Source organism: Pristis pectinata, chromosome 13, assembly GCF_009764475.1.
Source record: "Pristis pectinata isolate sPriPec2 chromosome 13, sPriPec2.1.pri, whole genome shotgun sequence".
In the NCBI taxonomy this organism is placed as follows: Eukaryota; Metazoa; Chordata; class Chondrichthyes; order Rhinopristiformes; family Pristidae; genus Pristis; species Pristis pectinata.
This window is the reverse complement of record NC_067417.1, coordinates 37,814,600-37,841,993: the sequence shown is the minus strand read 5'-3', so window position 1 is coordinate 37,841,993 and position 27,394 is coordinate 37,814,600. Positions and strand designations below refer to the sequence as shown.

At 41.6% G+C, this 27,394-nt stretch overlaps 1 protein-coding gene across 1 annotated transcript in view; it reads right to left on the bottom strand.

The window, feature by feature from the left end:
- Positions 1–5,403: 5,403 nt before the first annotated feature.
- Positions 5,404–27,394, bottom strand: part of ripor1 (RHO family interacting cell polarization regulator 1) — a 150,036-nt gene continuing 128,045 nt past the window's right edge. The window contains exons 14-25 of the mRNA XM_052028707.1: positions 22,333–22,472; positions 20,885–21,053; positions 19,248–19,383; positions 18,873–18,898; positions 18,740–18,840; positions 18,650–18,653; positions 18,411–18,468; positions 17,323–17,481; positions 13,677–13,873; positions 12,577–12,660; positions 9,415–9,502; positions 5,404–6,260 (exon numbers count right to left, since the gene is read on the bottom strand). Of these exons, the coding sequence (XP_051884667.1) occupies positions 6,163–6,260; positions 9,415–9,502; positions 12,577–12,660; positions 13,677–13,873; positions 17,323–17,481; positions 18,411–18,468; positions 18,650–18,653; positions 18,740–18,840; positions 18,873–18,898; positions 19,248–19,383; positions 20,885–21,053; positions 22,333–22,472 (1,260 nt within the window). The 3' untranslated portion in view covers positions 5,404–6,162. The remainder of the gene's footprint in view (positions 6,261–9,414; positions 9,503–12,576; positions 12,661–13,676; positions 13,874–17,322; positions 17,482–18,410; positions 18,469–18,649; positions 18,654–18,739; positions 18,841–18,872; positions 18,899–19,247; positions 19,384–20,884; positions 21,054–22,332; positions 22,473–27,394) is intronic.

The window sequence follows — 27,394 nt, the reverse complement described above, 5'->3', positions numbered from 1 at the left end:
GTTCTCTTAACACGCAAGATCTATTTATCTCAGTCTTGAATATACTCTGTAGCATACTCTTGAGGCACTTGGGACATAACACAGCCAGTCAAAAAAAATGTAACAGATCGAATATTCCCTATCCTTTTAAACAAGCAAGACCTGATTTCTGTAATCAAGCCAGCAGGCTTGGCAGAACAAACAAACAGTCCACTGAAATGTTTTCTCAGATGTAAAGCAATTAACCTCTGCAGGGATACAGGGAGAGGCGATAGCTTTGAGAGCACATCTGATCACTGAAGGAAAGTGGCTACTGGTAATAACAGCCTGTTGCATATAAAGGTCTTTAAAAGGAATGTAACACAGATTGATTTGTTGAATCAAAAGGATCTTTTATGATCAGATACTTACCAGGGGCAAGAGTCTCATCTCTGGTTGGTCAAAAATTGTTAAGTGTTTGCAAGTTGGTCAAGAAAATGCTCCTCTAACATGTGATCCATAGCCCATTCCAAGGTTATACATGTAATTACTACTGGGGTATAATAATCACTGTATCGGTTCTCACTTAATGAAGCTTGCTCCCATCAAATCAGACCTTTACTGAGTGTAAATCTAAAACCAACTATCTCTGTTGTCAACACTTCACAAAATGTGTTAATCATTTTAAAAGGACTACAAGCAGTCCGCAGGTTATGTAAGGGTTCCATTCCTGAGAAGTCAGAAACGTCCACTTTCCATAGTAACTTGTATCATATCGCTCTACATACACTTGCTATGATTCCTTCATTTCATTTAATAATCACCTTAAGGTTATCCATAATTAAACAAACATACTGTATCCAGTCATATCAATACCATGAAACATTTTATTATTACTGGCTTGAAAAATGCTTTAAAAATGTATGGGAGAATTTGTGTAGAGCCGGATTTCTGTAAGTCAGGTCATTCAAAACCCAGGAGCCCCAGTATTGTTTTTATGTAGTTGAAGACCATACATTTACCAAGGGTAACAGTAGGGTTGACTTCTTACATCAATGTTATGTCCATAATGTACTGGGTCTGGGTTCTCCTGGACTCTGCGCAGAGTGAATAGCATAGGAATGCAGATGCTACTGAGGCTAGAAGGGATGTTCCCAGCTTCTCTACACACCCTTTTTTTTTTGCCAGAATCCCCTTCTACTGATATGTCAAAATAAAAATCTTTTTTGATCCAGCAACAAATAACAGCCAGAGATCTTGGGCTTGCAGTTGCACTCCCACTCCTCATCCTGTCCTGGGCAAGCACAAAAAAGAGAGTCATTCAAGGCCTCACCCACTCACAGGTGGTGGCTCTATCCAGTACCCATCAAGGAAAGCAAAAGAAAAATGCAAATGCTGGAAGTTTTGAGATTTAAAAAAAAATCATTGTTAGAGATAATCAACAGGTCAACATCTGCAGAGAGAAGGGTTAACATTTCAGGTCAATAAAGTAAATTATTCCATGTTGACATTTTCCCTCTTCCTCCATCTTGCTAGAATATGGTGCTGTTTGACGAAAAGTTTGTTCAAATGACCAGTACTCAAGTTTATTTTACCAGCTGAGTCATTTCTGCCGTTTGCCGATTTTTATATGGATAGACATCCAGGACGAATCGCTGGATAAAAAGAGGGAAGAAAAATCAGGTCAAGTTTCCTCTCAAAGTTAGAGATCAACAGTCCCACCACTGCTGGCACTCTGGCTGAAACTAAGCTGAGGGGGCACTGATCTGCATCGTTTGGCTGTTCTCCAAATATTTGCTGAGACCTTTGGGGAGGTCTCCGCTGGTAATCAGAATTCTTCCTTTTTCACACAGGATAGAAATCAGGAAATAAAATTATTTCCCTGTGAAACCCTCTGGCACTTTGTTATTTTATTGGTATCATTTAAATGGAAGTTGCTATTATAAACATTAAAATTGATAAATTATATTAACTGCTTTAAGCCATATCCTTAAACTATGTACCAATGCTTTGGTAGAAACTGGTAAGTACTCTGTTAACCAATAATGTGCCAGTGACGGCGGACCAATTTTATTAGTACATATATAAAAAAATTTAAAGTGATCTCGCAAGAAGCAAAATACACTCATGATATAATGGTAAGTGGTGGAAACACATGGCTGCTGGGCAGCATCTATGGAGAGAAAGAGTTAATGTTTCAGGTTGATTGCCTTTCAGCAGAATTGGAATGAGATAAAAAGCTCTGAAGCCAGGGAGAACACTCAAACAAAAAAAATCTTGCATCCTCTTCCCTACTCCCATTCCCACTGCACCTCAAAATACATCATAGTTTGTACCAGACAGTTCACGTGTTCAGTAGGGTAGAGTTTCAAATTGAATATTTGTCCTCTCAGTTAAAAGGGAAGTGATTAACCCAGTACAAGGGCAGAATTTCCATTTGGACAGCACCAAAATATTTGAGTTTTTAAGTGCTTTCTGTGCATGGTCATTGGTTGCCTGCAAATAGAACTGCTTGCTGGAAGAGACCTGGGGAAATATGATTTATGTTTTGATTTTTTTAAGATAGATCCAAATCTAAGACAAGTGTCCCTGTTCAAAAAAAGGCAGCAGCTTTTTCTGTCATCCTCCATTTAACAACTCTTATCTCCACACCCTTCTGGTCTGCACATAAACATTACGTCATTGAGAGAGCAACGCAGCAACCTTTCTGACCTCTAATGAAATCAGTCACACAGTAGTGCACATTTTCAGATCTGTGGGCCAATTGTCACTCTGAGATGGTCACAAGGGCTCAGGACTGGACTACATCTGTCATTTTGCAGAGATGTGCTGCTTTTGAGATCAGTGGAAAATTTTCTGCATTCTCACTTGCTGAGCATCTTGTACCCATAAACAAGAATGCCGAAGCAATCACCATAATCATTAAGCTAATCTTTTAGCTGCCATTGGGCAAATACTGAAAGGGTTCACAACAAAAAGATTACTGCAAAAGCGGATCGTTACTCAGACAAGATTAAAGTATATGATTAATTTTCAGATCTTGCAAGGTTGGGTGGGAAGATTAGATACAGAAAGACACTGCTCCACAAAAAAGCCTTGATCAGAACTCATTATTTCATTTTAAAAATGAGTTACACTCAGGCACCCAATAAAATGAAAAGAACACTAAATATGAAACAGTGATTTGCCAACAGCAGGCTTCGCAGCATCACACGCTCCAAATCTTCCAACCTACGCCACTGTCCTTGCGATCAGACCCTGGTTCAATTGTAGCTGCATTACTGCAAAAAAGTTAATTTTAATCGGAATATAAAGAGCCAATAGGACAATGCATGATAAGAACAGTGAAATAGTATTTCCAGATGTAATGCTGCCTTTGCAATGAATATTGCAAAAATTAAGACATTATACGTTAATGCAGCTGGAATTACTTGCTCATTTGTGTGTCGAGTTTCTCCTTCGGACCCTTAGGCTTCTCTCTCCTTCCTGTAGCAATTTTCAGCATACTCCCCAGCTTACCAGTTCTATTCTGTCTTCTTCCTCTCCAGAATAAGCTGAAATTCAAGACAAAAATATCTTCTTTGCTCTTCAGCCTTCTCTAAAAAGTCCATCAAGCCACCCTTCTCAAACTCCAAATGGGCCATCCTCATCTTGCAAACTTCCAAATAGCAGTCATACTGCACGCTAATGTCTCAACCTGCAACCACCCCCACCCCGTACTTATTTTACCCACCTATATCCCCTTGTTCTATCTCTGTATCAATCATTTTTGACACTGCACATATCTTCCAGAATATGCTTTCACTTTAAACAAGGTCATAATTTTCCACAAATCCCACGATTTTATTGTGAATGATTACACTATCATCCTTTATTTTGATTACACTTAACATCCTCGACACAGTGGGTGCTGTGATACCGCCAAATCACAATCAGATCTTGCCCCATATTCTTCCTGTAATTTTTCTTCCTCTGAATCTCCTTTTAAGCCCCATTTTCCTGTGTCCTTTCTTCCTTTCATCCTTACAGGGCAACTTCAATCTTCATCTCACTCTGTACAAACCTCTTACTCCACAAACTCTCTACTGATAATTGCAATCTCCCAATAACCTCTTCATGCTCTGTGCCCCTTCACTGCCACAGTCATCAACATATCCTGTTGCTCATCGTGCTTAACCATTCCACACTTTCCATTATCAACCCCCATTGGACCTGCCCCTAGGAAAAGTAACTTACAATTGAAGTCTCAGAATCTACAGTTGCCTCGCCTTTGTCCCTTCACAATACCTCTGCAGTTGTCAATATGTTTAATTACCTTCTCAACTCTTCCTCTGCTGTTCTTGACCCTGCAAACTTCAAACATTTATGGAATTCTGTTTTCCCCAAACAGGCCTGACCCTTTGAAATTCCAAGCATTCTACCTTCATAGGTTGTAATGCCTTTCCTTGGGACTGCTCTTTAACCAGCTTTTTCCATTAATCCTCATTACAGTTTCACATTTTATTATAAGCTCTGCAAAGTGGCTCTTAACAGTACTGTAAAAATGAGAACAGTTGTTGATAATAATACTACCTTACAGGTGCCAGAATTTTTATCCCCACATAAAATCTGCATCAGAGCAGTGCACAGGTATGCAACAACAGGTCCTTCGTGAAAAAGATGAACTGAGGAAACTCAAATTGCAAGTGTGCAGCTTGGAAAAATGACAGGTAATAGATGAGAGAACGAGGAGAGAGAGAAATGTCATTCAGTTAAATTTAAAATAGCAAGGGCAAAACAAACCCAGAGTGTTACTCTCAATGAGTGAAGGTATTTATTTAAATATAAAGATTGGGAGGAACTTTAAGTTTAGCTGATATAAAAAGTAGAAACAGTATAGACTTTGAATGGAGGACGTAGGTTTAAGGTAAGCAGCAGGAGATTTAGAGGTGTCGAGGAATTTCTTCACCCATGGGGTGGTTGAAATCTGAATGCACTGCATCAGGGGGTAGTCAAGACAGAAACTCTCACAACATTCAATTAGTGTTTAGATGACCACAGAGTGCTGGAAGATATTTATTGTAAATGGGTTCTTGATGGCTGGCATGGACATGGTGAGCTAAAGAGCCTGTGTTGGTGCTGAATGTATTGCTATAAGTTTAGCCGTAAGAACCAGACATCCTTGTCAAACAGTCCCATGCACAATCTGATTTGGGATTATGCTCGATTTAATGGCTTTCTCAAACTCCCAGAGGTTTTTCTCATGCACAGCAAACATACTTCCCTCAGCCAACACTATAAAAAAGAGAGGAATTCATCAATCTTCTTAATGCTAGTTTGTCCAAATAGAAAAATATATGCAAACCACTCTGAAATTCTCATGTTGAATATACAGCTGTACATTTATATTCGTAAAACAAAAATGACAAAGTGACATGCATTTTTGGTATAATACATTGCATTTAATGAAGTTTCATTTATGATCCACAATTCACTCTTACTTACATAATACATTTATATAGAAAATCAAAGTATATCTTTTGAAACTTTACTGCACCATCTGGAAAATAGTATAACAGGTTAACAAATTTGAAGCTGCTGCAGTTTCTCCCTTACTGCAAATGAAGTCAATATTAAATAAAAACTATTGTACACATAATACTTGTATGCTCCTCACCGTAACACTAGGCACTTGGACGTGGCACAGCACGTTTCTTTTCTGCCCCAGAGCAGCAAGACATGCAGAACTGTAAATAGTTTAGCCGTGGCTTTTGGAGACATCTGTCTACCAGGACCATCCCTCCATCAAGGTCCACCTGTCCCATGTGGTTCATTCACACGTTCAATTATTCAAAGTGCATTTTCACAAATTGTCCTAATTTGGCTGTAGATTCTTTTACAGGGAGGCCTTCTCTAAAGATAGGCTTTTGGCTTTTTAGTCAAGACATGTGCATTCATGTGAAATACTGGCATAGTGATGCAACCATCCCCAGAAAGTGGTATTACTGAAAGCAACAGTTCAGTATGGCACCATTCTCTTCCTTTCGAGCCCCACTCCCAAACCTACAAACTGTAAATGAGTACTGCTGCATGTTGAAAGGTCAACTCAGGAGCAGCTCAACTTTTAGATTACTTGACGCTTTGACAACAAAAGCCACTTGCTTCAGAAACACTCCTCAGTAGGAAGTGGGCCATTTCTCCGTCAAACTTGAGACAGACCCCTCTTTAGAAAGCTGTACTAGCCATGCTGACAGATCCCAAAAGCCTCTGCATGCCGTCCAATGATTCTTCCATCTGCCGATGGGCAATTTTACCTTCTTCACCTGTCAGGGCAATCAGAAATGATCATTGTAAGTGTTTACACTGATGAAAATGGGCTTTACACACATCACAGAAATTGCTATGGAGACTGGTCTTACAAGTAATACCTTTCCCATTTTAGTGAATGAAGTGGAGGGGGTAGCAAACTCTTTCGATTTTAATTATCACTGATTTAATTAACTGGTTTGTTAAAAATGCCCGTGGCTAACACACACAATGCTGGTGAGAGGTTTAATCTCCAAGTAAGATTACAGTGGTGAGAGGGCACCCTTTAAAGATATATAAATGCATCATGAATTTAATCAGATTATCCTGTCTTTTTACAGTCAAAACAAACTTCTAGTCTTGCAGTGCATGACATGGAATGTGCAAGATAAAAGACAAACATTAATTTTTTTGTAGGGACAACCAAACTCAGCAAAACACTGCATTCTACAGTCGAAAGGCATGTTCGACTAATATTAATTGAAGGTTAGCACAGAGTTTAATTTCACATTTAAGAATACACAAACCCTGGAGAGTTTTCTCAAAGTTGGGAGTGTTTCAAATGATAAGAAAATAACACCTGATCTTAAACAATCACGGGGGGGGGGGGGGGGGGGGGGGGCGGGTGGCGGTGATGGTGCTCCATTGTTCACTGGGTACATTTGGCTTAAAATTTGCATTTGAAAACAGATCTACTGAGTTCATTTGTTGCTCATAGGTAGGTCTCCTTGCTTGTGTCACTTCTTGCTTACGTCAGTGCAAGCTGAAGGCTCAAGGTGCTTTGCAAACAATATTTAACACTGAACGAGAAAGGAAACATTAGGGGAGATGGCCAAAAGCTTTGGTCAAAGACGAGGGTTTAAAGCCAGAGACGTGGAAATGTTTAATGAGGCAATTCCAAAGTTTAGTGCCTGACCAGCTGCCAATGGAGCAATTAAGATTGGGGATCCACATTAAATTAGAATTGGCGGAACAAGGAACATTTAGAGAGTGGTAGGGCTCAAGGAGGTTACAGAGGTAGGGAGAGCCAAGGGCATGAAGGATTTGAAAACAAGAATGAGTGTTTTAAATTGAGGCATTCCTTAACTGGGAACCAATATTGGTCAGTGAGTACTGGGACGATGGGTATGATTTACTGTAATTTAAGACAAAGCCAGGAACGCTTTGGATAAATGCTAGTGTATAGAGGGAGAAGGATGGGAGGCTGGTAAGAATAGCTTTGGAATAATCCCTATTTATAAATCACAGCAGCAGACGAGTTGAAAGAAGGACAGAGTTGGGGATGGTCAGGTGATGGAAGCAGGTAGTAGATTTTGGTTGAGTTCAGTTCAGGTTCAAACCAAGAAGGAGAACATTTGTTAAGGAAGGTGTTAGGGTTAGGGAATAGTGTGATGGGAACTGAAGACATTTGCTTTGATCGAGCAATTTCAGTTCAACCAGTATTGGGTGTCAGACAGGCAACATGACAAGTTACATTCAAGCAAAAGTCAAGAGATCTGTTGGGCAGGTAGGAGAGAGATCATCAGTTTCAATGAGGAGTTTTACCAGTTTTTGGATGATGTCACCGAGTAGCAGAAACGTAGCTCAGAAACAGAGGAACAAGGGCAGAGAATACCTCCTTAGTGGAGGTTAGGACAGACATTGAGAAATATTTGCAGGTGATTCTCTGGGTTGAAATGGAACAAAAACAGAAAATGCCAGAAATAATAGGCATTTCTAGAACTTTGTTATTCTTTAAACTTCCCATCATTTGCAGCTTTTTGCTTTTAATTTTGATAAAAATGGAGGCAGACAAATGCAATCCCATTCAACTCGACAACAAATCAGAGGTACTGCAGAAGAATACCACTGTCAGCTGCATCAAAGGCAATAGGTAGGTCAGGAAAATTGAGGAAAAGTTTTCCATCACTGCAGATACATGCAAAATAATCTGTGACTTCGATAAAAAGCAATGTGTAACCTGTGGTCAAAATCTGATCGGATTACTTTCTCTGGAGTGTCAGATGCTGAGGGGCGACCTGATAGAAGTGTGTAAAATTATGAGAGGCATAGATTGGGTACAGAGAGTCTTTTTCCCAGGGTGGAAATGTCAAATACTAGAGGACATAGCTTTGATGTGAGATTTAAAGTTTGAAGGAGATTCATGAGGCATTTTTTTTTGTTTTTACAGAGAGTGTGGTAGGTGCCTGGAATGCACTGTCAGGGGAAGCAGATACAATAGCAACATTTAAGAGGCATTTAGACAGGCAAATGAAGCAGCTGGGAATGGAGGGATATGGACCATGTGCAGCTATTTGGGACTTGTTTGGATTGGCATAGAGATCGTGGGCCAAAGAGCCCGTTCCTGTGCCGGACTGTTCTTTGCTCTAAATGTAGAGTTCTGGGGAAAATGAGCATGGTTTTCAGAGGCCACAGCATGTTCAAGGACTGGAGAGGAAGAAGAAGTTGGAGATAGGGTAAGAAAATCAATGTTCTGTAATAGAGTCAAGGAAACGGCAACGAACAAAATGAGCTCAGAGTGCCCAGGGTGAAATAGAAAAACATAACCAAAGACCAAGGTTGGAAGAGCTGTGAGAGGAGAATTTGGGGAAGTTTGATACAGGGTTTTGGGGTGGAGGGAAACCTCTCTGTAGCAAATTCTGGAAATACAATGAAAACAAAAATCATGTGATCAGCAACGGAACTGGCAGTATTTCACCACAAGGTACAAATCTCCCAAAAGCGACAATCATTCAAGAGCACTTGTTTTCCTAGTATTTTTATTAAGTCATTTATTGTCCATTTCTAATTGCCTCTGAACAGGGCAGGCAATTAAGATTCAACTACATGAATAGATCTGGAGTAACATATAGGTCAGATTAGGCAATAATAGCAGATTTTCTTCTCTAAAGGATGTTAATGGACCAGATGAGTTTTGAAACAACAATTCAGTGGTCTCAAGACCAACATTACCAAGATGAGCTGTTTTCCTAAATTTCAACTGGGATTGAATTCATGTCTCCGAATCAATGATTCTGATCATTTGTAAGTTCGCATGCTACATCCGGTAACTCAGGAGATTCGCAAAGATAAAGCACCATTAAATAATATTATCATCCTCCCAACAAAAAAAATCAAATTTTATGCAAGGAATGAAACTGCATTTTGCAGTGTAACAATTAAATGACTTACCAAAGGAAAACAGGGTCTGTTTTGCAACATCACGAACTTCTTTGTCAGTTTGACAAAGGTAGACTAATTGATCTATACTCTCTTTGGCCTGAGAAACACAAATGAAGATAACAGAAAAATAGTTTAGAATTTCTGATTTTCTGTAATCCGGTGGTTAAACTGTTTGCAAAGGTGATTCATTACTGTCAAAATTTCTGCACAGCAGGATTTTCTAATTCAGTTTGGGGAGGAGAAAGGGGAAAAAGGTTTCAATGCCACTTAATTGGCCACTAGAGGGCACATGGAGCAGCAGTGGCCCTATCTTCCCAACAGGATTATGAAAGAAAACTGCAATCTAATTGCACAGAACTGTTTGCTCTCCCAACACTTTCATCTGAGTACATGCAACAAAAGCTGCAAATGTCAGAAATTCACAACAGCTCAGTCATCGACAGTAAGAAGGCAACAGGTTTCAAAGTTTTAGGCATGTTCTCTAGATCAAAATTGAAAACCAAGGCTGTGAAGTGCTTTAGAAAGGTTAGAAATTTAAAATCTAAAAGGGGAAAGAGAAAGAAAATCAATAGATTTTTGACCAAATTTGGAACCTGTTGTCTAGTAATATGCCATGCATGTGGCACCCTCTCTAAAGTCCAACAAAATAAAACTCTAACAGCCAAAATAACGTACAGAGCAAGAACATAAGATGTATGAGGAGTAAGACATTCAGCCCTTACACCTGCTGAGATGTTCAATAGGAGCATGGCAGATCTTTTACCTCAGTGTTTTGTTTTTAGCACTGACCACACCTAGATTCCTTTAGTATCCAAAAAGCTGATTCTCCCTCTGTCCTGAATGTACTGAGCGACTGAGCTTCCACACTGCCTTAGGAGGAGAATTCAAAAATGTCACTGACCTCTGAGTGAAGCAATTGCTTCTCATCTCAGTACTGAATGATGGACCCTTTATTTTCAGATGGTGACTCCTAATGTAACCACCCAAACAGGAAAAAATATTTCACCATCCCAGGAACCAATCTGGTGAACTTCACAAGTTTATCCTTTGTTAAGTGGAAAAACCAGACCTGAACACAATATTCCAGATGCAGTCCCACCAGGCCCCCATACACTGGAGCAAGGCATCACCTCTTTTGTACTCAAATAAATCCCCTTTCCATATAAAAACATGCCATTTGTTTTCCTAACTGCTTGATGTACCTACAAGTTAACTATAATTGATTCATTTATAAGGATACCCAGATCCTTCTGAACATCAACACTGTTCAGTCCCTCACTATTTAAAAAAGTCTGCTTTTGTACTTTTTTTCCCAAACCAACTTGGATGCCCTCACATTTTTCCTTCATTTATATATTACACCTGATTCCTTCAATCAAATTACTGATATAGAACAGCTGGGGTACTGGCACCCCACTAGTCAGTCTCCAAACCCAAGAATGATCCATTTATTTCTACACTAGACATGTAGAAACCAATTCTCAACCCACACCAGTATACATTACCTCCAATCCCATATGCTCAAATTTTGTTTAATAATTTCTTGTGTGGCACCTTAACAAAGATCTTCTGGATATTATTAACCAAACAGATATGTCAAACATGATTTTCCTTTCGTAAATCCATGTTGGCACAACTCTGTTCCATTATCTTTTAAAAAAACAATGCAATCAATTCCTTAATAATAGACTGTGAGCTCTTTCCTTCCTCCTATTAACAGGCTGACTCATCTATGATTCCCTGTTTTCTTTCTCCCACCTTAAAAAATAGGGTTACATTTATAGCCTTCCAATCTGTGGGAACTATTCTAGAATCTCAGGAATTTTACAAAATGACTAGTACATCCATTTCCTCCAAAGTGATCCCCTTCAAAACCTTGGCGTGCCAGTCAGTGGGTCCTGGGGATTTATTGGCATTCAGTCCCATTAATTTCTCTAATACATTTTTGTTAGTGCGAATTTCTTAGCACCTCATTTACTCCAGACCTGTTTGCCACTAATTCCAGGTTTGCTGTGTTTTCTTTGGTGAAGGCAGATACAAGATATTTGCTTAATTTCTCTGCCATTGCTTTATTGCCAATTTAATTTCTCCTATTTCGATCTGTAAGGAACCCACATTAACTTCAGCTAACATTTTCCTTTGCACAAATCTGTAAAAGCTTTTACATTATATATTTTTCTTTGCTAGATCACTCTCATATTCCACTTTTCCTTATTAATGCCTTGGTCATGAACTCAGAAAATTCCCCGGTCCTTAGGCTTTACTGCTTTTTTCACAACATTACAAGCTTTTCCTTCAATTTAATACAATCGTAGTTTCTTCTGTTAGCCAGAACCAGACCACATCTCCTGTTGGGCTTTTGGGAGAAGGTGCCTTTTTATTATAGGAGTAATTACTGGATCCACGGTATATAATATACAACCCGGAGCCCAAACCTGGCCCAAAGGACATTACTGAACAGCCCGTCATTGAGTGTCCCCACAATGCTCTTTCTGCTCTCCAACCTGCAAATACCTTTCAGGGCGATTTGGATGGCATTGCTGAATCTGCATCGGGTTCAGCGGAAAGGACCCTAGTTTAACCGGGAAACTGCAGGACATTGCTGCTCAGCTGTTGGGCTCTTGGAGGAGATTTTCATTCCAGTTGGAATGACAACAGCGAGGACTTCTCAGGATGCCTCGGATTTCAGTGTTCACTATAGTTCAGAAATATCAACCTGGCCCTTTCTGCAACACATTATGCAGCACTGTGCTAGATCAATAAAGACCTCAGTCAATCTTACCACAACTGGCATACATCAAGCCTCAAATTTTGCTCATTAGGCTAAAAAGTAGTCCATTCAGTAAGTTCAAGACATGTTTATGGTTATACAAAGATGTCAGCATCCTTAAAGGCAATAGTCAAGTCAGGAATGGTCCCAAAATACTACAGAAAAAAAACACTAAAAATAAATCTCGTCAACATGTACACAGTGAATAACTACATCAAGTATGTGAAAAATTGTTACTGTTGCATCAAGAGCCATTCAGTGAAACATGTAACATATCTGCAACATAATGGCTTTCAGACACACTCAGTAATGTTTCCTTTACAACTATTTCAGAGTGAGCTCTGATACTCTAGGTTTGAATGTTCTTTTCCTCTGTAGTTATTTCTGAAGGGCGGGCTCACCTTTAGATGTGCAAGTGCAGTACAGCCGACTTTCCTCAGCTGTCCGTCCTCATTCTCGAGCAGCTCCAAGTAACAAACCAAGGCCTGGATACAAACATGCACTTCAATTAGTTGGTCACACAAAACAATTCATCGTCTGGCTCCAGGCTTCACCTGCTGAGTGAACTGTAGCCACTGTGGGAATGCTTCACTGTCCAACATCTTGGCACATGAAACACGACAATATCAACAGTGATTACTGAAACATACTGAAGCAGCATTAGTCAGGAGTTACATATTAACAAAGAAGCCAGCAATGTAAACCCACACAACTGGCCTTGGTGGAGGATCTACAATTTGGAGTAACTATCAACTCAATGAGCAGAGAATCTTATTCATTCCAAATGTCTCTGGTCAGACTCTGAAAGTGGATTCAAACTGCATTAAATTACGCTGCAATACAACTTGAAGACTAGTGGCAGGCCATTCAAACCCTAGAGCCGATTCCACTGCTGAAACATACAACTCATTGCCTTTTACATCCTAACCCACTAAAAATCTTATTGATTTTCAGACTTGGAAACTCCAATGATCCCAGTACTATGTCCCCCAACCCTCTTATCTGTATGAAAAAGAGCTTTGTGTTTGCTATCATGAACAGTGGAGTTCTAGATTCCATAACAATGCAAATGGTTTCTCTGTATCTATCAACTTCCTTCACCATATTGAAGCATCCGAATCAGATCACCAATGAAATTTAACATGTTCAAGTGAAAAGAGTCTTTACTGTTGCAGTAATTTTGATGGGACCTGCCAACAGCCTCTCCTGCTCTCTTGGTAGACATTTTACACAGTACTGGGAACATTTTCACCCACTCAGGTGCAATACACAAGAGTGGTGACGTGCTCAGCTGCTTGGTATGCCATCTGTGCTCACTAAATTTCTGAACATTGAAGGAAAAGTCTTCATACAATACATTAAACACCTCCCAATTTACAACTAGTCTCCATGCCCTGGGCATCCATCACTCTCCCCGAAGACAGACACCAGAAGCTGCTGGTGGATCAGTCAGGTTTGCTGCAAGAAAAATGAAAGTTTGTGCAGCTTTGCTGCTCCCAACCTTCTCACGGAACTTGGAGTCTTCTGCCAGGTTTCTCAGCAAGGAAGCAGCAGTGTTGCAGATCTTGGTGTTGTCTTCCAGCAGCAGAAGGCCCACTGCTTTCAGTCCATCCTTCTGGAGCTGGGTACCTGAGAGATGCTTCAGAGTCTTCAGCACCACATCCTTATCACAGGACTGCAGGTTCTGCACCAGGAATACTGCAAGACACGGAAAGTGCAGCTGGGAGTGAGACCACAAACAGAAATCAAAGATTCGCCAACATTTCCACTCTCTCCAGAGGATCAAGACCTCTAAGGCCATTGGCGGCAGCCCTGAAGAGACTTGCTAGGCTAACACATGGAATGACAGGGTTGTCCTATCACAGACAGCTAAAAAAAGTTAAATCTGCTTACTTTGGAGTTAGAAGAATGAGGCGCCATCACATTGAAACATGCAAGGAACACTACAGGATAAGATATTGCGATGTTTCCACTGGTAGGAGAGCCTTGAACAAGGAAACATTGTTACAAAGTAAGGGAGTGGTCGTTTACAACTGAGGTATGTGGGAATTTCTTCTTGCAGTGGGTGGTGAATCTCTGGAATTTTCTACCACAGAGGGCTGAGGTGAGATCACGGGAGGTACTTAAGGAAGAGGTATATACATTTTTGAAAGATGTGGGAATTGAGAGTGATGTGGAGTTGGCACAAGAGGGGAGTTGTGGTCTGGGGCACATTAGCCACGATCATAGAACAGAACAGCACAGGAACAGGCCCTTCGGCCCACAACGTTGTGCCAAACCAATTACATGAGTAGTAAAATGCCCAACTAAACTAATCCCTTCTGCCTACACAATGTTCATATCCTACCATTTCCATCACATTCACGTGCCTGTCTAAGAGCTTCTTGAAGCCCCTGTTACAGATTAGGTTACTATTGGTGAATGTCCCTTTTAAGACATAGCACAGTAGTGTGTGGGTGTGTGGCGTGATTACGACAACAACAGGAGATAAGGATGTGATTATGTTTTGGGGCAGTCAGTCAGAGGAGAGAGAGAGGGAGAGAGACATCCTGCCTGCTGGTCTCTGTATCGATGGGTGAAAAACAATAACTGTGTCTGTCACTACAATCCACGTATGGATTTTTGGAATAATCCAGTGGAGTCCACTTTGTCGTTAACCTGTAGCAGGAAACAGGTATGTGTGTGGACGGCCACGTCTCGAGTGCCTTTCAGGGTGGCAGATACTTTGGAACAAAGGAATGGAGATCATCAGTGATTGAGGTGTTGTATGGGTTCCATCGTGGAACAACTGGATTTTGTAATTACTCTGTTTTCTCTCTACATTTCCTCTTCAGTCAACGGTGGTTTTGCAGAAGCCTTTGCTCACGTTTCACCTTACGGCTTGCTGAACTGAACTTTGAGAACTATTCCTGGACTTGGAGTTTGGGAATTTGCTACACACACACTTTGAGTTTAGTTTTTGGGGTTAATGTTTAAGATCTAACATTTTTACTTCTAACATTTTTCCTTTTATTTTTCTTATTATCATAAGTAGTTATTAATAAGATAGTTTTAACACTTATACATGACTCGGTGTGCTTCTTTTGTTGCTGGTACGTGACACCCCTATTGTATCTGCCTCCACCACCACCCCTGACAGTGCATTCCAGGCACCCACCACTCTGTGTAAAAAAAAATGCCCCGCACATCTCTTTTGAACTTACCCCTTTTCACCCTAAATGCATGCCCTCTGGTATTAGACATTTCAACCCTGGGAAAAAGATACTGGCTGTCTACCTATGCCTCTCAATCTTATAAACCTCTATTAGATCTTCCCTCAGCCGCTCCAGAAAGAACAACCCAAGTTTGCGCTCTAATCCAGGCAGCATCCTGGTAAACCTCCTCTGCACGCTCTCCAAAGCCTTGACATCCTTCCTATAATACTCCAGGTGCGGCCTAACTAAAGTTTTATAAAGCTGCAGCTTAACTTCCTGACTCTTGAACTCATTGCCTCGACTAATGAAAGCAAGCATGCCATAAGTTGTCTATCAACCTGTGTAGCTACGTTCAGGGAGCTATGAACTTGGACCCCAATATCCCTCAGCTCATCAACACTGTTAAGGGTCTTGCCATTAACAGTGTATTGTCTCCTTACATTTGATCTCCCAAAGGTGCAACACATTTGGCCGGGTTAAACTCCATGTGCCATTTCCCCACCCATATCTGCAACTGATCTATGTCCCACTGTATCCTTTGCCAGTCTTCTACACTATCCACAACACCACCAATCTTTGTATCATCTGCAAACTTAGTAACCCACCTATCTACATTTTCATCCAGGTCATTTATATACATCACAAACAGCAGAGGCCCCAGTACGGATCCCTGAGGAACACCACTAGGCACAGACCTCCAGCTTTAAGGACCAGTGGTCTACTCTAGCTCCTATTGTGTGTGTATACATGCATACATACACACATGCATACATACACACATAAAAACAATTTTGTCACTTCGTGCGCTCTCCTGCTATATCTCTTCCCTTTTGCTAAGATACAACTCCACAGTGCTAAAGATACAACTCCACAGATCACAGTCAGCATTGTGCATGCTTGTGAGAGGACAAATGATGCAAGACATTTACCTGACAGCTGAACTCAACTTCTTCCTCCCTTATATTTTTGTTGCTATTTTTAAGAAAATGATCATACAGGAGTATGATTTTGCTTTAGGTTGAAAATGGAAATCATTCCACAGAAAGCCATGACAACTGACAGCTGTCCCCAGGACAACACTGCTCCAACCATCCAAAAACCAGGGCTCTCCACAGACGGTGATCATATAACATTGCCAGTCTCTGCTAATTAAGCAATGCCAGGAGAATCTTGTCTGCTCCACAGAACTGATGGCTGTATGATTCAAGAGGGAAGACCCAAGAAGGTAGCTCACATAGAACAAGAGGAACATAGGTTGGTAGGTTAATTAGCCACTGTAAATTGCCCCCTAGTATGTAGGCAAGCGGTAGAATCTGGGATGAGTTGAGGCAGGTAAAATAACAACATTTAAAAGACAATTGGACAGGTACACAGATAGGAAAGGATTAGAGGGATGTGGATCAAACACAGCCAAATGGGACCAGCTCAGACAGGCATCTTGGTTGGCATGGACAAATTGGGCCGAAGGGCCTGTTTCTGTGCTGTATTGCTCTGTGACTCTATAAATTGATGACCATGTGGGGAGAATAAAAACTGGGATGAATGGAGGATTACAGGGGATTCCCGCGTTACAGTTGTTCGGGTAATGGAAACCCGCCCTTAGAAAATTCACAAATCACTACCCAAAAATTTAAGGTACAGAAAAAAAAATCACTCATGGAATTTGAGAGAGAAAAGGTAAATAAATAACTCAATTTTTTTCAACTCTCATTTCTTGATGATATGGCTTTGCATTGTGGAAAATTGTGATAACGTCCGTTTTCTAGGACCACAACCCTCCCGTATCACAGGGATTGCCTGTATTGTAAGTGGTTGGTTGATGGTCAGTAAAGACTGTTTCTGTGCTCTCTGACTCTACAGGGAGGGACGGCATTGTTGAAAAGAGGGTCAAGTCAAGGCTTCAGTACAAGATTCATGAGTGCTATTTTGTGATATGAAAAAGTAACCAAGTACCTTCCTCTGCCAGCTCCATGATGTAGGAAGGCAAGGAGGGAACATTCTGTTCCTCAATGTGACCCAAGTACTGGAAGATCGTCAGCAGTTCCGCATTTCCACTTCGGGCACGTTTTGGTAACGTTCGGTCCAAAATCCTTTCCACTAGTTTGATAAAAACTGCAAGGGCAGATTAAAATAATTAATACTGAAGGAATTAGTAAATCCTGCCTGTAGAATAAATAACACCAACTATAGCATCACCCACATTGTGCACAATCCAAAAATGTTAAATTATCTAATTCTACAAGCATGCCTATTATCCCTTTAAGTTCATAACGAGGGATTTAACTCAGTTTTCAGAGAGCAATAATTTGTCCAAACTGTAAGTCCCACTTATTGCAGAAATATGGCAGACAGAATGCATTAGAACATAAAGTATCTAAATCTGTGATGCCTCAGACCGAATTGTATGGGAAGATCCCTTGTTACATGGTAATCTCTCTGCATCAACCCTAACAAAAACTATTCAATATCTTAGAGCTCTATATCAGGTCTTCCCTTCTGTACAGTTCCCTTTCCCTGATGAGCACTGTATGACCTTCTGATCCTTATGCCCGTTCATTAGGGGCCGTTTATTCTTTGTAAAATGCAGATCCAGTATTATACACAGCACTACATGGAAGATCAAGCCAAGTTTGACGGCCAAGCATCAGCTTCTAATTTAAAATTTATCTTTTTGTTAAATAAACCCAATACTTAGTTTGCTTTCATGTTTAAAAAATGCTCCATTAATCTGTGTTGTTATTTTTAATGAATTATCATGTTCATCCCTTCCAATTCTTTGCTCTCCATCTCATTTTGATAAATATCCAAACATCATGTGGCTTTCTATTCTTCTAAACACAACACTGCATCTCACGAGTACCTTTCATTAAAATTTCCCAATTGCAAGTCCATTCTCTTAGTTATTGACCTTTGCCTTTATTTTGCCACCTTCCTTGTGATAACTATAGCCCCTAATTTGCTGTAGAAAATGAATACGTTTGAAACATTTAAAAGATCAGGCAGCGTCTATGGAGAGGGTAACGTTTCATCAGATCACTCACCTTTCACATTAAATGGAGTGTAGGGATAACAGGCTTTAAACTGAGGGGAAAGAGTCATCTGCAAATTTAGAAACTGCATTTCTGATTACAGAGCTAAACTGTAAATGGCTCTTCCGCCAATCCCTGTGGAATATTACTCTCCATTCCTTTCCCATCTTAGTTACTGTCCCTAACCCCAATGTCTGCTGTTCTGTAGCCTGCTTGCTGTCATCTGACACCTATTCCACACACACACACACCAACCTTAAGGGTGAAAATATTACGTAGCACCTTATTTAAAAAGCTTCGTCTTGACATTACTTACTTCTCACGCCAAACTGGCCACTCACCTGTTTCTGCTGGGCCCAGAGTACTGCTCATTCACTCTGCTCCCAAAACTCAGGTTCAGCTTCTGCAGGACACGTTCAACCGTGGCACTGTAGAGGTTGGGCTCTCAGTACAGTGCGTCCAGAATGAGAACACAGTTTTATCTTTAAGCAGTGGCATGACTGAAGGGAAACAGATTACAAAATGAAGAAGAAAGCCACGAACAACCTAAACTTACACAAAGTTTTTCTTTAGTTTAAAATAAAAGCAACAAAACCAGAAGCCATTTGTTTCTCAAAGTAGAGGATAATTTGCAGTGGGTGCATTACCTGTGGATATATTACAGTCCCTGGTGTCACTGATCAAACAAAGCTCAGCTGAGAAAGAACAATGGTTCATCACCTGAACTTGCCTGATCCATTGAAGGATCAATGCGAGAACTGTAAAGAGGGGAGGAAGGAATGGAGTAGGAAAAGACTTCAAGGAGCCAGTACAAGGCTATAAGGCAATTCTTTGAGATATCTCACTCACCCTCCTCGGCAGTGCTTATGTATCCAGATTTGTCCTCGCTTAGTCTAGAGATCACTTCTAGAGTTTGGGCTTCTCTCAAAAGCTTGTCCAGTGCATAGATCTCTCGACATCGTAAAGGTCCATAGATACCCAGTTGCTGCAACACGAAATACTGGTATTGAGGCACAGGGAGACTGCTACGCTGAGTGAAACAGTAACACATCAGAGCAAGTGCGAGCTACCCCCACCTCCTGCTCCCCTATCCAGATTTACCAGGAGCAAGTTTCCAAAGCCAGTTTCTCATCAGCAAAGCCCTGTGCAAGACAAGCCCTTCCCACAGTGAACAGCAAGCACTGTACCCACTGACAGTCAGCTGAGCCATGTGCTGCACTGTCAAAAGCAGAACATTTGTGAATGTTTCTGACATTCAGATCACATTGAAAAAAACTTTAAAAACTTAAAATTTAATGACATATTAAAAATTTTAATTAAAACACTTAAAAGTACCTTACAATTTTGTGCATTTAATTAAATGCATTACTTAATTCAAACAATGTAAAGTTCTTGAAACTTATTTTTTTCCCTTTTCAGCCATCCTTCTCCATTGTAATGAATGGAGTTGCTGAACATGTGCTTCCAGTCTAACCTGGCACAGGTTCAACAGATGCCCTAGTGAAACTACAGGAAGTTGGAATGTTGCAATGATAGCAGAAAAGTCCCCTTAGGAGGGTTGGGATTTGCCCCTTCACACTGAGTGGTCTTCAGAAGTGATTCCAAGTGTCAAACTGGCCCTCCCAGCAAAAGCGTTGAGCACCATTGGGACTAAAGTAATTTTGTGCCATCAATTACTGTGTACCAGTGCCATCTGCAGGTCAAAGGGAATACTGCAGAATAGGTAATTACCAGCAGGAGAATGCATTCAAATTCATTTTTTCACTCTTGGTTTCCTTTAACTTTTCAGCTGTATGCATCAATGAACAAAAATAGTTTGGTTCCAGTCATGAGAGGGGCCGTATAAGATCAGTATGATATTGAATAATAAAGAATTTTACTGCTGCACAATGACTTACTTACAAACTGATTGCTGAGTGAATGTGGAATTCAAACACTCTTCACCACTGACAGCCAGTTGACAAGCTTCCAGCAGATTAGACAACAATGCTCCAGGCATGCATCTCAGGTGATATTAATCTAATGGAGCAATTCTACATCATCCCACGTGCACTTCCAGAGAAGAAGGAAAACATGCCCAAGTTTGGAAATAATTTTGAAATTGTGCAAGTTAACTGCTGTCTTTACTGGAAGGCAATAAATTGCTGCACCTATTTATTGTGATGGCAAAGATCCAGGTGGCAGCCATTCACATTAACCAATAGCAGCCTGGAGATGATCATGTGGATCATTCCACAATCTTAAGAAAGATTTTTTTTAAAAAATCGGTATTGTTCCTTCCCACAAACCCAAAAGGCGGGGTTAAAACTTTTGCTTTAATAGCAGATTTTATTGACAGCCACCCTACTTTATAAACACATTCACAGCATGGGCAGAGAAAACAATGAGAACTATGCACAGCCTGCCAAATTAAAGCTATGCAAGGTATGTCAAACTCTCAGCAACACCCCCACTCCAGATAAGGTGAGAAGCTGAATGTTGTTTACCAGTAGAAGCCTGCTGCAGTTATTCAAGTGCAGGGTGAGAACCTGGTCCAAGTATTCATTCCCTGTTGTCATTGGAACTGGACTCCCTTCCGAGCCGCTACCGACTCCAGTATCCTCCGTTAGTGCTTCACTAGGTCCAGCAGCAAGTCCACGCGCACTCCCGCAGTGCCTGTCAGAAGCAGCAAAACTCAAGTCACTTTAGTACTGAAGGCACACACATACAATCAGGAGACATGGGCTGATCATTCCATGATAGAAACAGAAAATGCTGAAGATACACTACAGGTCAGGCAGCATCTTTGGAGAGAAAAAGTGTCTACTCTTCAGATCTGAAAACAAAACTGCAGATGCTGGAAAACTCAGCCAGTCAAGCAGCATCTACAGAGACAGAAACCAGTTAACAATCACCAGTTCCGAGGAAGGGTCCCTGACCTGAAATATTAACTGGTTTCTCTTCCTACAGAACAACACACAAAATGCTGGAGGCCCCCCACAAACAAAAAAACTCAAGCATTTTGTGTTGCTCCAGATTCCAGCATCTGCAGTCTCGTGTCTCTCTTCCTATAGATGCTGCTTGATTGGCTGAGTTCTTCCAGCATTTCTGTTTTTGTCAACACTTCAAATCGACACATTGATGGAAGGTCACTGGCCTGATACATTACCTTTTACTCTCTCCTCAGATGCTGCCTGACCTACTGTGTATTGCCAGCATCTGCAGTTTTTTTTACTTTTGACCTTTCCAAGGCAATGAGTTCTCAACACAAATCTTCATAAGCTGCAACAACTTCCTCTTCTACAGAGCCTTCAATGCAGCCAAACGTCCCAAGCACAAAGAAATAAAACTGCCACCAAGCCAAAGCAGGAGATATCAGGATGGGTGACCACAGGCTGCATCAAAGAAAAAGGATTTAAGGAACAATCTGAAGGAAGGGTTGTGGAGGGACAAATTCCAGAGTTGAGAGCTAGGGAAACTAAAGGTTGTTGGGGGTGGGGTGGGGGGAGGGTGGAAGGAGAGGGTGGGAAGAGGAACAGGTCAGAGTTGAAGAGCTCACAAGAAGTGGGAATTGGAAGTGGCTGACGGCTGGGCAGGTGCATCTCTAGATGTTGTGACTCCGACATGTGGCTCAGCACCTGGTGAGGTGCTCATCACAAACTACATCTCAAACCTGTTTTCTTATGTTAACAAGATAACAGCCAGGGGAATATGCATCGGTCACTGAAAGGAGACCACTGGCTGCTGGACACTAAAAGGAAACCAGTGGCAATGTGAAGTGGGAACTTTTTGTTGGTGTGAGAATCCCAAAGCTATTGATACCCATGCTGCAAATTGCTGGCAGACTGGCGTGGAAGAGCCAGCGTTTCCCAGTGGGATTCAGTCCCCTGGGCCAGTATTGTGGTGAAGCAACAATACCCAGTGAGTCTGTAGGGTGCACAGAAGTGGCCCGTACCTCCCAGTCTTCTCAGCCTCATCTTCTGAGAACTCCGAATCCTCCATGTCTGACGTGTTGAGGAAGTCAAAGCTCTCCAGTGCATGTTCCACAGTAAGGCTGAAGCTCGAGGCTCTGCTCCTGTTTACACCCTGCCTCTGCTGCAAAAACACAACACACACTATTCGGCAAACTAAACACAAATTGTCATTTTGCACAATGCTGTCGACAATTGGCAGGTCCACAGGCTCCCCCAGATCCATCCTTTGAGATTCACTGAGAGGAGTTTTTATAAAGGTTAAGACCATAACTAAATACCCCACAACCCTGATGGAAGGACTTGATTAAACAACCTGAATCCGGCAAAGTATCTGCTGTCTTCTCACCGGCTCCTACAACTTCCCTATTCACACTCAGAGCTGAGCTGTGAATTCAAGGCTGAGGAAAGGCAAATGGGAGCGTTCCATCTATTGGCACAAAGTGGCTCTGAAACCCAGGACTATTAAAAATCAGTTCTGCGTCTTCATTCATGAATATACTAGAATAGAGGTACGCCAAGTAATTAGGAAAGCTAACAGAATGTTATCGTTTATTGCTAGATGAACTGGATACAAAAATAATGTGTTGGTGAGACCACATCTGGAGTACTGCGTATGCTTTTGGTCTCCTTGCTTAAGAAAGGATGCTGATGCATTGGAAGCACTTCAGAGAAGGTTTACTAACTCAATGCAGGTTTTATGATTTAATTTACAATGCACAAATGTTCCATTTATGAATTTTTACTGCAACACACTGACTCTTTAGAATAGGTGTCCTTGATTTAATCTGTTATTCACTATAATGACGATCACACCACCTTCTGCCCATAGGAATATGCTGTACAGAACGCCCATAGTGCATTTTGCCAGATCCTTTCAATTTATAAAGAATGAAACATTTTCCAGGAACACAAAGTCTCGTAAATCAAGGAATACCTGCACCTGGAAAGCGCAAGTTGTCTTGTGAGGAAAGGTTTGACAGGCTGGGCTTGGGTTGAGAAGAGTAAGAGGGGCCTTGATTGAAACATACAAAATCTCAAAGTGTCTTGATGTGGAGAGGATGTTTTCTCTCATGGGAGAATGTAGAATCTAAAGCCAGAGGTCACTACTTAAAAATAAGATGTCACCCATTTAAGGCAGAGCCAAGGCAAAACTTTTTCTTTCAGAAGGGTCTTTAGAATTCTCTTAATATTTTAAAGTCAGATTTAGTTAGAATTTGAGAAACAAGGGGTGAAAGATAGACAGGAACATGAAGTTGAAATTACAGTTAGATCAGCCGTGATCTTATTGAAACAGACTTGAGGGGCTACATACCTACTCCTCCTACTGATTTGCATGTTATTACAGCATTGGCCTGGTCAACCTTTCTAGTGCGGGTCATCCTGGGTAATAAACAGGTTCAGTTTTTACAGACATCCACACAAAAATTACTTGATTCGGTAACCACATCTCCGCAGGATTGTAATAAATGGCATCAAAAGCACACAAGACTGATAAGAAAGAATGATGACTAAAAGTGGAGATAGAGAAGCTCGTTGTGCTGTTCATGGGAATGAATGCACGTACATACATCAGACTTCCGAATCTGATAATATTATGGGAGCTTGTTCATATGGAGAGGGTGCCCACAAGTCGGGCGCTCTTAACCCGGGGATGGCCCGCGGTGTGAAGATTTCTAATGTGAACCCAAGACCTGATCAGCTCATAACTGAATTGCCAAGACATTAACAACTTAAATGTGAATGTAGGAGGTATCATCAGTAAGTTTGCAGATAACACAATAATCAGTACTGTTGATACCAAGGAGAGTTGGCTTATAGGCTACAGAAAGATATTGATCAGTTGGTAAGTTGGGCAGGGAAGTGGCAGGTGAAACTTAATCCTGATAAATGTGTGGTGATGCATGTTGGAGGGGTTAATAAGGGTAGGACACATACCCTAGGGAGTATTGAGGAGCAAAGGGACCGTGGTATACCTTGCAAGATCCCTTAAGGGGGCAGCACAGGTAGATAGGGTGGTGAAAAGGGCGGAAAGGATGCTCGCCTCCATTAGCCGGGGCACAGAACACAAGTTCAGCAAGTCCTTGGTACAATTTTACAAAACATTGGTCAAGCCGCAGTCTGAATATTATGTGCAAATCCGGTCACACACTATCGGAAGGACGTGACTGCTCTGGGGAGTGTGCAGGGGAGATTCATGTGGATGTTGCCTGGGATGGGACGTTTTGATTACGGAGAGAGACAGGATCAGCTGCATTTGTTTTCCTTGGTGCAGGAGGCCAAGGGGCATCTGACAGAAGTGTATAAGGTTGCGAGAAGCATAATAAGCAACCTTTCCTCTTGGCAGAGGTGTCTAAGATCAATGGTAATAAGCTTAAGGTGACAAAGTGGTTTACAGGGTCCAAGGAAGAACATTTTCACCCAGAGGTTGGTTGCAATCTGGAACGTACTGCTTGAGAAGGTGGTGACCGCAGGAATACTCGCAACATTGAAGCAGCAGCTGGATGAACCCCTGAACTGCCAGGGCACGGAAGGCAACAGAACACGTGCAGATAAATGGGATTAGTTATAGATAAGTATTTGATGGTCAGCATGGATACGGTGGGCTGTTTCTGTGCTGCACGACTCTATGGTCTGTATTCCTAGGCACTGTGGAGTCGTCAGTGCTGATGTGGCTGAAGTCTCCCTGATTTACCCAAAATCTACATGCATGGGATATCAGTGGAGACTGCTGCATCCCCAAGTTATACAAGGTGCTGCCAGCAGGTGGGGCCATACTGCTGGGCTCAGCCACTTCCATGCAAAAATGTATTCTTGAAGCTCGATTTCCCCATAACTGTTGTAAAAGCCTCGCCGATTTCCTGAAACATCATAAAATGGCTTTTTAAACAAGAAGAAACAAGTGCTTACAAATACAAAGAAAACGTAGGTCATAATCAAGATGAATAAGAAATATCAGAGTAAAGCAGCAACAGATATCAGGGGATGGTTATGAACAGGACAGATGATGTGTGATGGGGGACCGCAAAGCAATTAAACAAAAGGACACCAAAAAACAGCTACATCCCAAAACCCTGAATTCCCAAATCAGTTTGCTCCTTGCCAAAAATTAAGACAACATATATAGAGTCATGGAGCAATACAGCACGGATACAGGCCCTTTGGCCCAACCAGTCCATGCTGACCACGGTGCCCACCCAGCTCGTCCCAATTTCCTGCATTCGGCCCATATCCCTCTAAGCCCTGCCCGTCAATGTACCTATCCAAGTGCTTCTTAAATGACACTGTTTTACCTGCCTCAACCACTTCCTCTGGCAGCTCGTTCCATATACTCATCACCCTCGGCGTGAAAAAGTTGTCCCTCAGTTTCCTTTTAAATCTTTCCCCTTTCATCCTAAATCTATACCCCCGGGTTTTGGACTCTCCTACCCTGAGGAAAAAACTGTTACCACTTTATCTATGCCCCTCATAATTTTAAACTCTTCCATAAGGTTACCCCTCATTCTCCTGCATTCCAAGGAATAAAGACCTAACCTGGCCAACCTCTCCCTATAACTCAGGCCTTCAAGTCCTGACAATATCCTCGTAAATCTTTTCTGCACTCTTTCCAGTTTAACCATGTCTTTCCCATAACAGGGTGACCAAAATTACACAGTACTCCAAGTGTGGCCTCACCAACGACTTGCACAACTGGAACATAATGTCCCAACTCCTATACTCAATGCCCTAAGTGATGAAGGGCAGCGTGATAAATGACTTTTCCACCACCCTGTCTACCTGTGACACCACTTTCAACAAACTATGCATTTGTACTCCAGCTAATGATCCCACTAATGATGGGTCAATATCTTGTTATTAATTAAATTTCTGAAGCTGGGAGAACTTCAGTGGGACACTCAGTAATCAGCGCTCCAAAGAAAACTAACACAGAGAAAGAGCCACTCTCCATTGAATTGCACAGCCATGGCATCGGCAATCCGCTGCTACAGGTTGAATCATTTTGCGGGATGCAAGGTGTTTCAGACCAAGTGTCAGATACATGAAGCACATTAATTTACCATTGAAGCTGGAGAGCTCTGCAACCACTGTACAGGGTACCCAAATCACCTGAAAAGGTCACTTCTGTTCAACCCTCTACAGTCTTCATACAGGAATGGGGAACAAGCAGATGTTTATGGAGTAACTGGAAGTTACTGAGGGATTGCAGCATTCAAAGTGCTAACTGGTTACAGGCTGCCAGCTGGAGTTTCAGACACAACTCTGCTGTTTGTAACTTCAGGGCACTATGCAGGCTTAAGTTCACACCCACTCAGTTGCACAGCAGAGGAAGATTGCAATTTCTGCAAGGCCACCACAGCCCAAGTAACTTTTCTCCCTATACAACCTATAGGAAGGAGCAGAAGGAGGCCATTCAGCCCCTCGAGCCTGCCCTCTATTTCACAGAATCACGGTTGATTCCACATTCCTCCAATTCATTCTCCTAACCTTTCCCATAACCCTTGTGCCCTTTATTGATTAGAAATCTCTCTCACTTAGCCTTAAATATACTCTGGCTCCACGTCTCTATTGCAAGAAGCACTGAAGACTCTCATCCTTCCAGAAAAGAAATTCTTCCTCATCTGTCTTAAATGGCTCCCCCTTATTCTGAGAACTTGCCCTCTGGTCCTGGACTCTCCCATGAGTGGAAACATCCTCTCAGTACTTGCCCTGTCTGGCCCTCTGATAATCTTATACGTTTCAATAAGATCGCCTCTCATTCTTCTAAACTCCAGAGCACCCGTTTAATCTTACCTCAGAGGACATTTCCTCATACCCGGGTTCATTCTAAACAGGGAGACCAACATTGTGCACAGTACTCTGGACATCGTATCAATAGTGCCTTGCACAGTTGCAGTAAAACTTCCCTACTTTATACTCCAGCTCCCTTGAAATAAGGGCCAATATCCATTAGCCTGCCCTGTGACTTGCTGCAGCTATGTGTCAGCACCCTGTGTTACATGCATAACCACCCCAAATCCCTTTGTACTGCAGCTTTTCTCCATTTAA